A 15,733-nucleotide genomic window follows, 5' to 3' on the forward strand; every position below is an offset into this window, starting at 1 on the left:
CCATACAATACTATGTAATATTTGTGACTTTTTATGCCTTGTCGTTTTTGTGACTTTTTATGCCTTACAATATTTTGTCATTTTTTGACTTTTATGCCTTACTATACTATGTCGTTTTTATGTCTTATTATACTCTGACGTTTTTATGCCTTACAATACTTTGTCATTTTTTGACTTTTTATGCCTTACTATACTATGTCGTTTTTGTGACTTTTTCTGCCTTACAATACTATGTCTTTTTTTTTTACTTTTTATGCCTTACTATAATATGTCGTTTTTGTAATGTTTTATGCCTTACTATACTATGTCGTTTTTATGACTTTTTATACCTCACTATACTATGTCGTTTTTGTGACTTTTTATGCCTTACTATACTATGTCATTTTTATGCCTTACAATACTATGTCGTTTTTATGCCTATTATGCGTCAATACACTATGTCGTTTTTATGCCTCCCTATACTATGACTTTTGTGTGACTTTTTATGCCTTACAATACTATGTCATTTTTTTTTAAACTTTTTATGCCTTACTATAATATATCGTTTTTGTGATGTTTTATGCCTCACTATACTATGTCGTTTTTTAGACTTTTTATGCCTTACAATACTATGTCATTTTTATGACTTTTTATGCCATACAATACTATGTAATATTTGTGACTTTTTATGCCTTGTCGTTTTTGTGACTTTTTATGCCTTACAATACTATGTCGTTTTTATGACTTTTTATGCCTTACTATACTATGTCATTTTTATGCCTTACAATACTATGTCGTTTTTATGCCTATTATGCCTCAATATACTATGTCATTTTTATGCCTCACTATACTATGACGTTTGTGTGACTTTTTATGCCTTACAATATTTTGTCATTTTTTGACTTTTATGCCTTACTATACTATGTCGTTTTTATGCCTTACAATACTATGTCGTTTTTATGCCTATTATGCCTCAATATACTATGTCGTTTTTATGCCTCACTATACTATGACGTTTGTGTGACTTTTTATGCCTTACAATATTTTGTCATTTTTTGACTTTTATGCCTTACTATACTATGTCGTTTTTGTGACTTTTTGTGCCTTACAATACTATGTTTTTTTTTTTTTACTTTTTATGCCTTACTACAATATGTCGTTTTTGTGATGTTTTATGCCTTACTATACTGTCATTTTTATGCCTTACAATACTATGTCATTTTTATGACTTTTTATGCCTTACAATATACTATGTCGTTTTATGCCTCACTATACTATTGTAATAAATGTGAGTTTACTCCAGCAATAAACACTGAAAATGTCAGAACCCTTGAATAAACACACAAAAGGAAGGGGTAGTATACAAAAAGAAAAATGTTTATTAATACAATATCTTGGAATTCATAAAAATGGATGGAGGGCTTCAACTGGACAAGGCAACGGTCATGAGGGGACACGGCTTCCTTTACTTCACCCACAGCACACAAAAGACTTGCTATGAAAACACATTCCCCACACTGCACACAAGGCTAGTCTTACTAGCTTTTAAGGCACACCTTTGAACACGGCCCGCGATACTGACACACCACACCCACACGGCTAAGCTTTAGCATAAGGCAATATTTGACATGCTGGCACCCTCCTTTAGGAGGCACTACAGGTAAGACACTGCCCCACCCACGACTCGTCACTTCCCCTTTACTCAGCCCTCCCACTCCACACTATTAAAACTACAAAAATGGCCGACTACACGATTCATATATATAACAAAATAATCAACGCAAGGAAATAAGAATAAAGTTTGTAAAATATACTTAGCTCGCCTACACGGCGAGACCCTCCCCCGGGGTCTGAGCTTGTGCCGCCGTCCAACTCCCCAGGGAAACGGCTTCGCTGGACGGCGAGACAGAAACCGGTTGGCAGCCGGATGAAAGCGGAGACAATATGCCAAGTAGCACACAAGGAGCAGTAGCAGCACAACACCCTCTAAAGTGGGCCCTAATTTGGCTACAGGAGGCACTCAGCCTCCCCCCCTAACACATGAACAGTTTCCCCCTGACTACCTGTCTTCGTCGCCGACAGCTCTATATCACTGCGAACGACACCCCCGCTACCAGAGTGCCGCGCCGCCGAACGTGTTGCTCCAACCTCATCTTGCTCCCTCTGTCCGTCTTTTCACTGTTCGTCTCTCCTCATGTTGCCATCAGTCACAGCTGCACAAAATCATTCATTAAACCCAGGAGTCCCCTCTCCTGACCTCACTCACTGGGGGGAATCCCCCTCACTCTCGCTACACTATGTCTTTTTTTTTACTTTTTATGCCTTACAATACTATGTCGTTTTAATGCCTTTTATGCCTCACTATACTATGTCGTTTTTATGCCTCACTATACTATGTCGTTTTTGTGACTTTTTATGCCTTACAATACTATGACGTTTTTTTTTACTTTTTATGCCTTACTATACTATGTCAATTTTTATGCCTTACAATGCTATGTCATTTTTTTGACTTATTATGCCATACAATACTATGTAATATTTGTGACTTTTTATGCCTTACAATACTATGACGTTTTTTTTTACTTTTTATGCCTTACTATACTATGTAATATTTGTGACTTTTTATGCCTTGTCGTTTTTTTGACTTTTTATGCCTTACTATACTATGTCAATTTTTATACCTTACAATACTATGTCATTTTTATTACTTGTTATACCTTACAATACTATATCGTTTTTTTATAAACTTTTTATGCCTTACTATACTATGTCGTCTTCACGCCTCACTATACTATGACATTTTTATGACTATTTATGCCTTACAATACTATGTCATTTTTATGAATTTTTATGCCTTACAATGCTATGTCATTTTTTTGACTTATTATGCCATACAATACTATGTAATATTTGTGACTTTTTATGCCTTGTCGTTTTTTTGACTTTTTATGCCTTACAACACTATGTAATTTTTATAACTTTTTATGCCTTACAATACTATGTCATTTTTTTTTTACTTTTTATGCCTTACAATACTATGTCAATTTTTATGCCTCACTATACTATGTCATTTTTATGCCTCACTATACTATGTCGTTTTTGTGACTTTTTATGCCTTACAATACTATGTCATTTTTTTGACTTTTTATGCCTTACTATACTATGTCATTTTTTTTTGACTTTTTATGCCTTACTATACTATGTCATTTTTTTTTACTTCTTATGCCTTACAATACTATGTCATTTTTATGACTTTTTATGCCTTACAATACTATATAATTTTTTTGACTTATTATGCCATACAATACTATGTTATATTTGTGACTTTTTATGCCTTGTCGTTTTTTTTCTTTTTATGCCTTACTATACTATGTCGTTTTTACAACTTTTTATACCTCACTATACTATGACGTTTGTGTGACTTTTTATGCCTTACAATACTATGTCGTTTTTGTGACGTTTTATGCCTTACTATACTATGTCATTTTTATGCCTTTTATGCTTTACAATACTATGTCATTTTAATGCCTTGCAGTACTATGTCATTTTTATGACTTTTAATGCCTTACATTACTATGTCATTTTTCTTTTTACTTTTTATGCCTTACTGTACTATGACGTTTTTGTGACGTTTATGCCTTACTATACTATGTCATTTTTATGCCTTTTATGCCTTACAATGCTATGTCATTTTTATGACCTTTTATGCCCAACAATACTATGTCATTTTTATGCCTTACAATACTATTTCATTTTTTTTTACTTTTTATGCCTTACTATACTATTTCAATTTTTATGCCTTACAATGCTATGTCGTTTTTTTTTACTTTAATGCCTTACAATACTATGTCAATTTTTATGCCTTTTTATACCTTACAATACTATGTCGTTTTTTTTTTTAACTTTTCATGCCTTACTATACTATGACGTTTTTGTGACGTTTTATGCCTTACTATACTATGTCATTTTTATGCCTTATAATACTATGTCATTTTCATGCCTTTTATGCCTTACAATACTATTTCGGTCTTTTTTTACTTTTCATGCCTTACTATACAATGTCGTCTTCATGCATCACTATACTATGACATTTTTATGACTTTTTATACCTTACAATACTATGTCATTTTTTTGACTTTTTATGCCTTACAATACTATATCATTTTTTTTGACTTATTATGCCATAGAATACTATGTAATATTTGTGACTTTTTATGCCTTACTATACTATGTCATTTTTATGACTTTTTATGCCTTGTAATACTATGTCGTTTTTTTTTATTTTTATACCTTACTATACTATGTCGTTTTTACGACTTTTTATACCTCACTATACTATGACGTTTGTGTGACTTTTTATGCCTTACAATATTTTGTAAATTTTGGATCTTTTTATGGCTTACTATACTATGTCATTTTTGTGACTTTTTATGCCTTACAATACTATGTCATTTTTATGCCTTTTATGCCTTACAATAGTATGTCATTTTTATGACCTTTTATGCCTAACAATACTATGTCATTTTTATGCCTTACAATACTATGTCATTTTTTTTAAACTTTTTATGCCTTACTATACTATTTCAATTTTTATGCCTTACAATGCTATGTCATTTTTTTGACTTTAATGCCTTACAATACTATGTCAATTTTTATGCCTTTTTATACCTTACAATACTATATCGTTTTTTTTTTTTTACTTTTCATGCCTTACTATACTATGTCGTCTTCATGCCTCACTATACTATGACATTTTTATGACTTTTTATACCTTTCAATACTATGTCATTTTTTTTTACTTTTTATGCCTTACTATACTATGTCGTTTTTGTGACGTTTTATGCCTTACTATACTATGTCATTTTTATGCCTTATAATACTATGTCATTTTCATGCCTTTTATGCCTTACAATACTATTTCGGTCTTTTTTTACTTTTTATGCCTTACTATACTATGTAATATTTTTTTTGACTTCTTATGCCTTACAATACTATGTCATTTTTATGACTTTTTATGACTTACAATACTATGTCATTTTTATGACTTTTTATGCCTTACAATACTATATCATTTTTTCGACTTATTATGCCATACAATACTATGTAATATTTGTGACTTTTTATACCTTGTCGTTTTTTTTACTTTTTATGCCTTACTATACTATGTCATTTTTATGCCTTACAATACTATGCCATTTTTATGACTTTTTATGCCTTATAATACTATGTCGTTTTCTTACTCTTTATGCCTTACTATACTATGTTGTTTTTACGACTTTTTATACCTCACTATACTATGACGTTTGTGTGACTTTTTATGCCTTACAATATTTTGTAAATTTTGGATCTTTTTTTTATGGCTTACTATACTATTTCGTTTTTGTGACTTTTTATGCCTTACAATACTATGTCATTTTTATGACTTTTTATGCCTAACAATACTGTCATTTTTTTAAAAACTTTTTATGCCTTACTATAAAATGTCGTTTTTGTGACGTTTTGTGCCTTACTATACTATGTCATTTTTATGCCTTTTATGCTTTACAATACTATGTCATTTAATGCCTTGCAATACTATGTCATTTTTATGACTTTTTATACCTCACTATACTATGACGTTTGTGTGACTTTTTATGACTTACAATATTTTGTAAATTTTGGATCTTTTTTTTATGGCTTACTATACTATTTCGTTTTTGTGACTTTTTATGCCTTACAATACTATGTCATTTTTATGACTTTTTATGCCTTACAATACTGTCATTTTTTTTTTTTACTTTTTATGCCTTACTATACTATGACGTTTTTGTGACGTTTTATGCCTTACTATACTATGTCATTTTTGTGACTTTTTATACCTTACAATACTGTCATTTTTTAAAACTTTTTATGCCTTACTATACTATGTCGTTTTTGTGACGTTTTATGCCTTACTATACTATGTCAATTTTTATGCCTTACAATACTATTTCGGTCTTTTTTTACCTTTTATGCCTGACTATACTATGTCAATTTTTATGCCTTACAATGCTATGTCATTTTTTTTACTTTTTATACCTTACAATACTATGTCAATTTTTATGCCTTACAATGCTATGTCATTTTTCTGACTTTTTATGCCTTACAATACTATGTCAATTTTATCCCTCACTATACTATGTCGTTTTTCTGACTTTTACGCCTTACAATACTATGTCATTTTTATGACTTTTTATGCCTTACAATACTATGTAATTTTTTTGACTTTTTATGACTTACAATACTATGTCATTTTATGCCTTACAATACTATGTCATTTTTATGACTTTTTATGACTTACAATACTATGACGTTTTTGTGACTTTTTATGCCTAACAATACTATATCATTTTTTTGACTTTTTATGCCATACAATACTATGTAATATTTGTGACTTTTTATGCCTTGTTATTTTTATGACTTTTATGCCTTACAATACTATGACGTTTTTGTGACTTTTTATGCCTTACTATACGATGTCAATTTTTATGCCTTACAATACTATGTCATTTTTATGACTTTTCATGCCTTACAATACTATGTAATTTTTTTGACTTTTTATGCCTTACTATACTATGTCGTTTTTGTGACCTTTTGTGCCTTACAATACTATATCATTTTTATGACTTTTTATGACTTACAATACTATGTCGTTTTTCTGACTCTTTATGCCTTACAATACTATGTCGTTTTTATGACTTTTTATACCTCACTATACTATGACGTTTGTGTGACTTTTTATGCCTTACAATACTATGTCAATTTTTTGCCTTACAATACTGTCGTTTTTTTTTTACTTTTTATGCCTTACCCTATGTCGTCTTCATGTCTCACTATACTATGACGTTTTTATGACTTTTTATGCCTTACAATACTATGTCGTTCTTGTGACTTTTTATGCCTTACAATACTATGTCATTTTTATACCTTACAATACTATGTCATTTTTATACCTTACAATACTATGTCATTTTTATGAATTTTTATGCCTTACTATACTATGTCGTTTTTGTGACTTTTTAATGCTTTACAATACTATATAAGTTCTATGCCTTTTATGCCTTATTATACTATGTCATTTTTTTACTTTTATGCCTTATTATACTATGTCGTTTTTTTACTTTTTATACCTTACTATACTATGTCATTTTTATGACTTTTTATGCCTTACTATACTATGTCGTTTTTTGACTTTTTATGCCCTACAATACTATGTCGTTTTTATGACTTTTTATACCTCACTATACTATGACGTTTGTGTGACTTTTTATGCCTTACGATATTATGTCATTTTTTTAACTTTTCATGCCTTACTATACTATGTCGTCTTTATGCCTTTTTTATGCCTTACTATACCGTGACATTTTTCATTCACACAGTTCTTGGTTAGCTCAATAAACTAATGCCAAATCTTTTCCCAAATAAACTTCTTTAAATGAATGTCCCTCATTCATACTGTCTACATTAAACGGCAGATTGTAGACATTGATTTAAAGAAGTTTATTTCGGAAAAGAATAAAATCGAAATTAGTCATTAATTTGTTAGGTTACCTAGTCTGTGTTTAAGAACATGACCTCTTTTTTGATCAATTAGTCAGTATGAAGACAGAGGTAGTGATCTCAAATATTATTCAGATCAAATTAAAATCTGCCTTCATAACACTGAGACTCTGTGGACACCGAGATCATCCTGTTTCTGGGTCAGAATCTCATTTTACCATCATAATTCTTTAAACTTTGGTCTGATCTGCTTCATATATATCTATAAATTTCTGCTGCAAAAGAACTTGGTCAGCATCAGGTTACATCTAACGGAAATAAAAGTTGTTAAATAAGGTGATCTAGTGGATGACGCTGAATAAAATGTAACAGTTTTAACTGATTGACTCTGTTCTCCACCTCAGACGCTTTCACTGCTTTTTGTTTTTTACTTTTTAGAAATAAATGTGCTTTAATGTCACACATATTCATCTTTCTGGCTCCACTGGATTAAAATGGAGGCCCTGCTCTTTATTTACCCGTTGCCATGGTGAATTGTCGAATCGGAGATCCACTCATGATGGCTTTTCATATTCCTCATGCACACGGTTAACTCAGAGTGAACATACTCAGAGTTGATTGAACTTACTCAGATCAGCTGTTGCTGGAAACTAAAACTCAAGTTTCCAATCTCATGGTTCATCAACTCAGAGTTCAGGTGTCAAGAGTTTTAAACAGCTGTCTGGAATAGACCCCAGCTGTTAACATGTAATTTGCATTCTGATGATGTTATGAAAGTGCATTCAGTGTTAAGACCCATTCATGTTTTCCACATTTTGTTATGTTGCAGCCTTATGCTAAAATCATAAAAATTAATTTTTCAGATGTGCGGATTGTTGCATCATACCCAAGAAGACTTCTGCTGTAATCGTTCCCAAAGGTGCTGAGAAATAGTCTAAATATTTATGTCAATGAGATATTCCAGTTTTTCCTTTATAATAAATTAGCAAAAAAATCTAAAATTGTTTTGGCTTGGTCATTATGGGGTACTCTAGATCTAGATCAATGAGGGGGAAAAAATGAATTCAAACAATTTTAGTATAAGAAACCAAAAGATTGTAGCTAGGTACTGTAGTTCATACAAATCAGTTCACACCAAACCTAAAGCTCAATGCACAGGATATTTCTGCTGCACTGCTCTAACACTGCAATGCTATTAACAGTAACAGAAAGGATGTTCATATACAAGTCACCAGGGAAGAAGAAAAGATAACCTGAGTCTGTCTGCTATGCTCTGTGTAGTTTGGCTGCTTGTATGATCAGTCTGTTAGTAAAAAAAATCTTTATTTTATATTTTAGAAAACTGAATAGTTTTTCAAATCAAATTCCATACTTTTCCATACTGTGTAGGAACACTGTTTACAGTTAGTTCATGTTCTTTGTGCTATATATAATCATTTTTCCAACTGGACCACAAAATGTGCATCTTTACCATATTTTTAAAACCCTGACTTAATCCTTAATTGGGCAGACTGTGGCAGACCTAGCCAGGAATTTTATTGCATCTAAACTTTTTCTCGAAAGTATGATTAACTGCATGAGAATTTTGCAGTTAATACTTGGAAATAATTTGATCCATTACCATGCCAAATGACTGTGGTCAAGTGTCTGGGATATTTTGCAGAACACAGAACCCACAGATGTAACCACGCTGCTGGGGCAAGTTAAGACTCTGGACAATGTGGTGTTTTTTCCAAACAAAAAGCTTTTATTTATTAATCATGTGTATCAGTTTATGCTGTCTTGGCAGCCCTGGTGCGCTTCTTTTTGACCACAACAGGCTTCTGGCTCTTCAGAATGGCACTGGCACGACGCAGGGCAGCCTGGAAAAAAAAATTAAGACTCAAATTATGTTGTTGAAAGCTTTGAAATATGAACATAAGATAAAAGGACAACCTTAAAATCATCATATAAACCAATGTGTTGACACTAAATCTGTGATTTTGCCATTAAACTGTACAGATTAAAGCTCACCATGCGCAGGTCCTTCCTGTACTTGTTCTTGCGAATGATGTGCCTCAGGCTGTTGAGGGTGGCGCGGGAGTTCTTGTTAATGGTGATCTTCTCGTAGGAGCCAACAGGTTTGTGCTGACCTGTGCAAAAGGAGAAAAAGTGTTGAAATGTTAACACACTAGCAGTAATAATCCAAACACACTGAAAAAAACATCCATATATCAGCTCTACATATTACTGTTAAGAGCAGCGCACCAAGATCATATGCACCATTTTTCATGTCCTTTCAGCTCAATTCATGTTAGTGTATTCCAGGGATCAGTGAGTGCAGAGGGTAAATCTATTGGAAAGCTTGAACAGCTGTCATTTGAATTCTTGCTTGTGACCTCAACCTAAAACTGTCACTACGATTTCTTTACTTTCTATGATTTAGAACATGAGCCAACTCTACTTTGAATCATTTCAGGAAAGCAGGGTGACTCAATAAAGCATCTGTACATGATATAAAAAGTAGCTGTAGTAGAGTACGTTCAAGGCTTGTATAATGTTTGAGGTTATAACGTAATCGATGACAAACGCAGCCTTGGTTTCAGGAGAATCAACTGATAGTGTTGACATAAGGATTTAAAAAAAAAAAAAAAAAATCTTGATGTCTTTCAGTCAAGGGCATGCAGCCAGCTAAAGGCTGAATTTGCAAACATTTTACTCCGTTCACAGCTTTCAAATGAATCGTTATTACTATTTTTCCATTTCTTTTTTCTCCAATTTACTGAGTTTATGAACTGTCACTTACATTTTTCCAGATGATACAATGTGAAGTGAACTAACTTTTATGGCTATTTCACTTGTAAGGTATATGAAAAGGTACAAAGATGCAGAAATCCTGATGGGTTTTGGCATTCTGAGTTAATATCAGTTAATATTTGTACTATGGCAGGGAAAAATTGTTTATGATCTGGCTGCTCGATTATTTTTACTGGTAGGCGTCAACGAAAACTGTTAAGTGAGGTTTTGAGTAATGCATCTTTTGTTGATACAATTGGCTGTGAAGCCTCATTGCTTCAGGAATGCCTTGTTTCACCATCACTAATATTGACAGAGCGTTTTCGTTCAAATGATTAAAAGACCTCTTGTGAACATCAAGTAAAGTTTGCGTGTACTCTACACAAAAAAAACTTACAAATATAGGAAGTGCCTGAAGATAAAACAATCAAGTATTTACCTGATTGCTTCTTCAGCACGACAACAACACCCTTGCCATCGGCCGCTGGCTGCACACCTACAGTCTTCTTGTGCACCAAACCATTGAAGCGGAAGGAGTTCCTGGATTTCAGGTTGTTGGGCTCCTGTCAAATGAATTTATTAAATTGTCATTACCCAATTGAACAGCTTGTGTACCTTCAAACACTGACAATTACATATTTAATTCATGACCAAGATCACTCCTGTCATATCCTGTTAACTACAGACTAAGGTCTTTTTTTTATGTCAAATCTAAATCAATGTTGTAATATGTGTGCCAACAGATATTGAATCGCTTCTACCCATTCAACTTCACAAAAAGGAAGCAAAATGATGGCTCAACAGATTTTGCACATTATTATTATTTACAGAAGCTTTCTCAAGTGGCAGCTATGAGTATTTTTTCCATTAACATTTAAAACTGCATTATTGGACAAGAATAAACTGCCAAATAACGAAATAAACGAAATTTTTCGCCATTTTTGAACCATTTATAGACTAAAGGATTCATCAAGAAAAATAACTGACAGATTAATCAATAATGAAAATAATCTTAAATTGCAGCCCTATTCGACAGCCAACTCAGACCCTGTTTAATATCAGTTTGTGGCACTGTTGGGACTCAGGTACAGTTAAGTCTTTCACTCAGGCAGTGTAAGATACTTACAGTACTGTAGGTCTGTCCGTTCCTCTTGATGAGGAAGCTGGAGCAGTTCCTGATGACCATCCACTGCAAATGGGACGACATGATGAACCTGGACAAAACAGGACCAAGTATTAGTGAAAATACACCTGACAGGTTACAAACTGTAGTTGAGACCATTTGCATTTAAGCTAGCATGAAGCGTGTTCTCTTAATTTCACATTTTCTCTCTATAGTTAACCGCCAGTGAGTGGGGGGGAATCAAGAGCCAGTTTTAAACACAATATAGACAGCTTTAATAAATCTGCGCTTAAATGTAGAAAGCCCTGAACAATGTTTCATGACGTTACAGTTTTCAAACGCTAGCTTCAAAGCTCAGCACAACGAGGCCTAACCGGGGCGACGTGTTCACAAAGTTTTCTTTCAATTTTGACATTGTACGGGGGCATCTACTGCCACAACTGATGTATAACCATCAACAGAACAATAATATGACACTTTATGAAGTTAAATAGAAGTAGGGAGATCAAACAAACCAACTTTAATGACCGACTGTTAGCAGCAGATGCGACCACGTTACCTTTTAGCGGAGGAAAGGACCGGAGAGAGCGGAAACCGCTTTACGGAACCTCTGTCTGAGATCCTTGCGCACCTAAAGCCACCCTTTTATAAGATATTTACTATCTAACCCACATTTTCACGCATGTAAAGTACGTGTATTCAATATTAATTATCTTTTTGGCAGTATTTTCGAAGTGTTATGATGCTATACGAAATTTTGATTACCAATCAATGGGGAACTAGTTATCCTCAAACCCAGCGGAAGAATACGTCCTCACCGCTCTGGGGGAACGCTTAACGTCATTACTGTGCGCCTGGTGTTTACAGATAGCCGTCAAAAATTCAGCAGGTACCAACTATCCGCTGTTTTAACACCAAACACTGGAGAGTTATTTTAGGCTATAACATGAGTGCATGTCCATGACAAGAACAGCATAAATAAGTTGACCAATGTCTGAATGCTGATGTGATTGGAAGATGTAAACACCTCAAAGTTGTTACAGGTGAAAATCATCTGGAAAACAAATCAGTTCAAAGCCGTATGGCAGGTTGAAAGCAGTGTCTTAATGTGATGGATGAAGAAGAAGATATGGAGACACTCGGTGAACAACTTTACAGTCGGATTTATCCCAAACACAAAGACACTGCTGGGAAACTCACAGGTGAGCTGACGTTATAAAACCAGCAAAATCTGTATTGTATAACACTGAAAATACGATATAAAACCATAGTTGCCAAGCTTGCCTGCGTGTTCCAGGTATGTTGCTGGAGCTGCCCGGTCCTGTCCTGAGTCAGATGCTGCAGGACGAGGCCATGCTGACTGCAGCTGTGGAGAAAGCCCTCCGAGCCCTGCAGCTGTCACAGGAGCCCAGGTATGGGAATGGGTAGGACCTGATCTCCTTCCTCCATCATCCTGAACAGGCTGGTGAGAGAGTATGTAGATCCTCATAAGTCCTCATTTCTGAGCTAGATGCATCCCCAACAGAGGAGTGAGGTATACTTAAGATGTAGAAAGCATAGATTATTATACCATTGAACTGTCAAGTGTCTTTCTAAAAAATTACCTACTATAGAACTTGAGTCAACCGCTTTTTTAAATGGTGTATTTTTCACCTCTTTGTAGCAGGGTAACATGTAGGGATGAGGATGATGTGTCTGTATCCTCTGACTCTCTTGGGGAGCAGCTGTTTGAGCTGGTGGATGTCTACAACACCGGCTACTCACAGAAAATCACAGGTAAGACACCCATCTCTAACTCAATAAACACTGAATGTTATGAGGTTAAATAGGACTAAAACAGCGCTAAACTGTGGATAAAGAAGATGTACTATGAAGTTACCTTCAAAGTAACCCACATACTAATGGTCTTTATTGAGTATATTACATAATTTTTTTTAACATAGTTTTCTCATTTAATTTCAGAAAATAAACACATTTGGTTTTCCAGTTTGATTTTTCTAGTTTACTGCTTGAACCAATCCACAGCTGTAACCATGGCAGTGGCATGGCCCTAGAGATGCCAGTGTCGGTCAGTTGGTCGGTCACCACTTTGGTCCAGACTGAAATATCTCAACAACTATTAGATGGAGTGCCATGAAATTTCGTACATGCATTCATGTCCCCCCCCTGAATTAATTGTAATTACTTTAGTGATCCTTAAACCTTTCATCTAGCACCACTATCAGGTCAAAATTCCTATATGTCTAATACTAATTGCATTCCCATTAGCCTCAGCTCTACTTTGTCTTTAGTGACAATTAGCAAATGTAAGCTATTGTGACCATGCTGTTGTATTTAGCTCAACACCACTGTGCCTAAATGCAGGCTCACAGAGCTGGCAGCATGGCTGTTATAATATAAATGCAGATTCATATATGAGCAACTAGTGTGTAATATATTGAAATACGATTCCTTGTTCTACCACAGGAATGCTTCTGGAGCAGCACAAAGAGGCAGTTTTAAACCTTTTTTCAGATACAAAACTACTAGAGGAACAGGTGAACCTCGCTGTGAAGACACTAAAAGAGTACGTGACTTATCCCTGTTCACACAACATACTCATATCTGCACACAAGGGCATAATCACTCATTTATATCCATTTCCTTTTCCATGTAAAAAAAATTGCAATTCAAATCTAGAAAATAATCGATTCAGTAAAAGGAGGGATTAATGAATGAATTACTGTTTAACTTGTTTGCACTAATGTTCCTGGTGCTTGACTTCAGGCAGAATGAGGAGACAGACATCAGTGACTCGTCCGATGCTGATGACACAGAGAAACTGGGAGAGAAGCTCTTCTCCCTGGTGGAGGAGATGGATCCTCTTCATGCAAATGATATTACAGGTGAGCTGATACTCTGTTGGCATTTCCTGTAAATATAATTGATCTTCCTAGATGTAATGTCTTGGAAGTTTATGATTTTTCTGACTATATAAGCCCATATATGTATAACCAAAGCATAACACGAATGATATTTAATGATGTTTGTACTGCATCGATCTATCTGCCTGTGTAGGTATGCTGCTGGAGATGGATCCAGCTGCTCTCCAACAGCTGCTCAGTGACCACACGATGCTGCAGGTGGCTGTTCAGAAAGCACAAGCAGCACTGGACACTTCGAATTGAACTCTATTGAAGAGGACGACAAACTTTTACACATAGAATAACACATTATTGAATGAATGACTTGTATGAACTCAGATAATATAATGCTGGAACATCATGGCAATACAACTTGCCATGATGGGTCTATGTTTGACTGGACCAACTGTAAATAAGTGAAGAGTCTAGCAAGCCTCTTCCCAGATGAAATGAACTTGATATTGCCACTTTCTAATACTGGTGCTCACTTTGCTAATACACAATTGTCTTTATCAGATAAAAGAACTGAACACAAGTGCCAGTGTGTTTAATAAGAAATATTTATCAGTGTTGCTCCATTTGGGAGCCGAACCTCCACCACAAGACATCAGAATCTTTGTTGTTTGATGATGTTGTTGGCTGTATGAGAGGGTTTACTTGTATGTTCTTACCTCAGTGTTGCCAACAGTCATGCCAGAGATGACAATGTATTTGTTTGGATTTTGTAACAAACTGTATTCATAATGATGTATCTGTAAGTATGTCAAATGGCTAAATTATCTCCACAACTACTGGATGGACTGCCCTGAAATGTTATGTGGACGTTCATGTTAACCCAGAGGATGAATGTTGACTATTGACTTTTTCTGGAGCAAAGTTTTTCACTTACCCTGTGAAATATCTCAACATCTACTTGTCAGACCGGCACAAAATGGTGTCCAGACATTCAAGGTTCCCAAGCAACATATTCCAATGACTTGTGCGGATCCCTTCACTTTTAATCTAGTACCATCAAGTTCAAATTTCATCTTACTTTATGACCAAACATCTGCAAAACTAATGACATTCCCCTCAGCCTCAGCTGTTCTTTATGTTTTGTGTTAATTAGCAAATGTTAGCATGCTAACACAAAAACTACAATGGTGAACATGCATAAATAAAGTGGGAAATTATTATTATTATTGTTATACATAGACCACTTTATGGTTACAAAGTCTTGTCAAAAAAAAAAGCAACTTAGGAAACAGGTTAAAAACTTTTTCTTTTTTTTTTATGCAGTGAACTGAATATTTTTTTAATTGAAAACATTAAGGGTTTTTCAAACACTGTTGAGCATTAATCTTTTAGAGAAATGGATGTGACTCCAATGTAACACTATGAGAGGCACAAACTGGGGCTAGTAGCTAGCTAACTTGCAAAACATGGTGACTTGTGG

At 34.3% G+C, this 15,733-nt stretch overlaps 2 protein-coding genes across 3 annotated transcripts; one reads left to right on the plus strand and one right to left on the minus strand.

The window, feature by feature from the left end:
* Positions 1–9,221: 9,221 nt before the first annotated feature.
* rpl28 (ribosomal protein L28) lies at positions 9,222–11,989 on the minus strand. Of its 2 annotated transcripts, none has more exons than XM_023402662.2 (5): positions 11,955–11,989; positions 11,399–11,486; positions 10,712–10,835; positions 9,511–9,629; positions 9,222–9,359 (listed from the first exon to the last, which is right to left on the minus strand). In XM_023402662.2, the coding sequence occupies exons 2-5, from the start codon at positions 11,477–11,479 to the stop codon at positions 9,270–9,272; spliced, it is 414 nt and encodes a 137-aa protein (XP_023258430.1). In that variant the 5' UTR covers positions 11,480–11,486; positions 11,955–11,989; the 3' UTR covers positions 9,222–9,269. The 2 variants fall into 2 exon arrangements, with proteins under 2 accessions (XP_023258430.1, XP_023258427.1); XM_023402659.2 differs by lacking the exon at positions 11,955–11,989 and adding an exon at positions 11,915–11,939.
* A 264-nt stretch (positions 11,990–12,253) lies between these two features.
* On the plus strand, positions 12,254–15,476 carry LOC111652410 (uncharacterized). The gene is made up of 6 exons (XM_023402667.2): positions 12,254–12,597; positions 12,693–12,807; positions 13,059–13,171; positions 13,862–13,961; positions 14,162–14,280; positions 14,453–15,476. Exons 1-6 carry the CDS (start codon positions 12,507–12,509, stop codon positions 14,560–14,562), a joined length of 648 nt encoding a protein of 215 aa, XP_023258435.1. The 5' UTR covers positions 12,254–12,506; the 3' UTR covers positions 14,563–15,476.
* The last annotated feature ends 257 nt before the right edge of the window (positions 15,477–15,733 follow it).

The sequence above is a fragment of the Seriola lalandi genome, unplaced genomic scaffold (genome assembly GCF_002814215.2).
Source record: "Seriola lalandi dorsalis isolate HSWRI2012SDOR001 ecotype SW California unplaced genomic scaffold, Sedor1 jcf7180002053976, whole genome shotgun sequence".
Taxonomy (NCBI): Eukaryota; Metazoa; Chordata; class Actinopteri; order Carangiformes; family Carangidae; genus Seriola; species Seriola lalandi.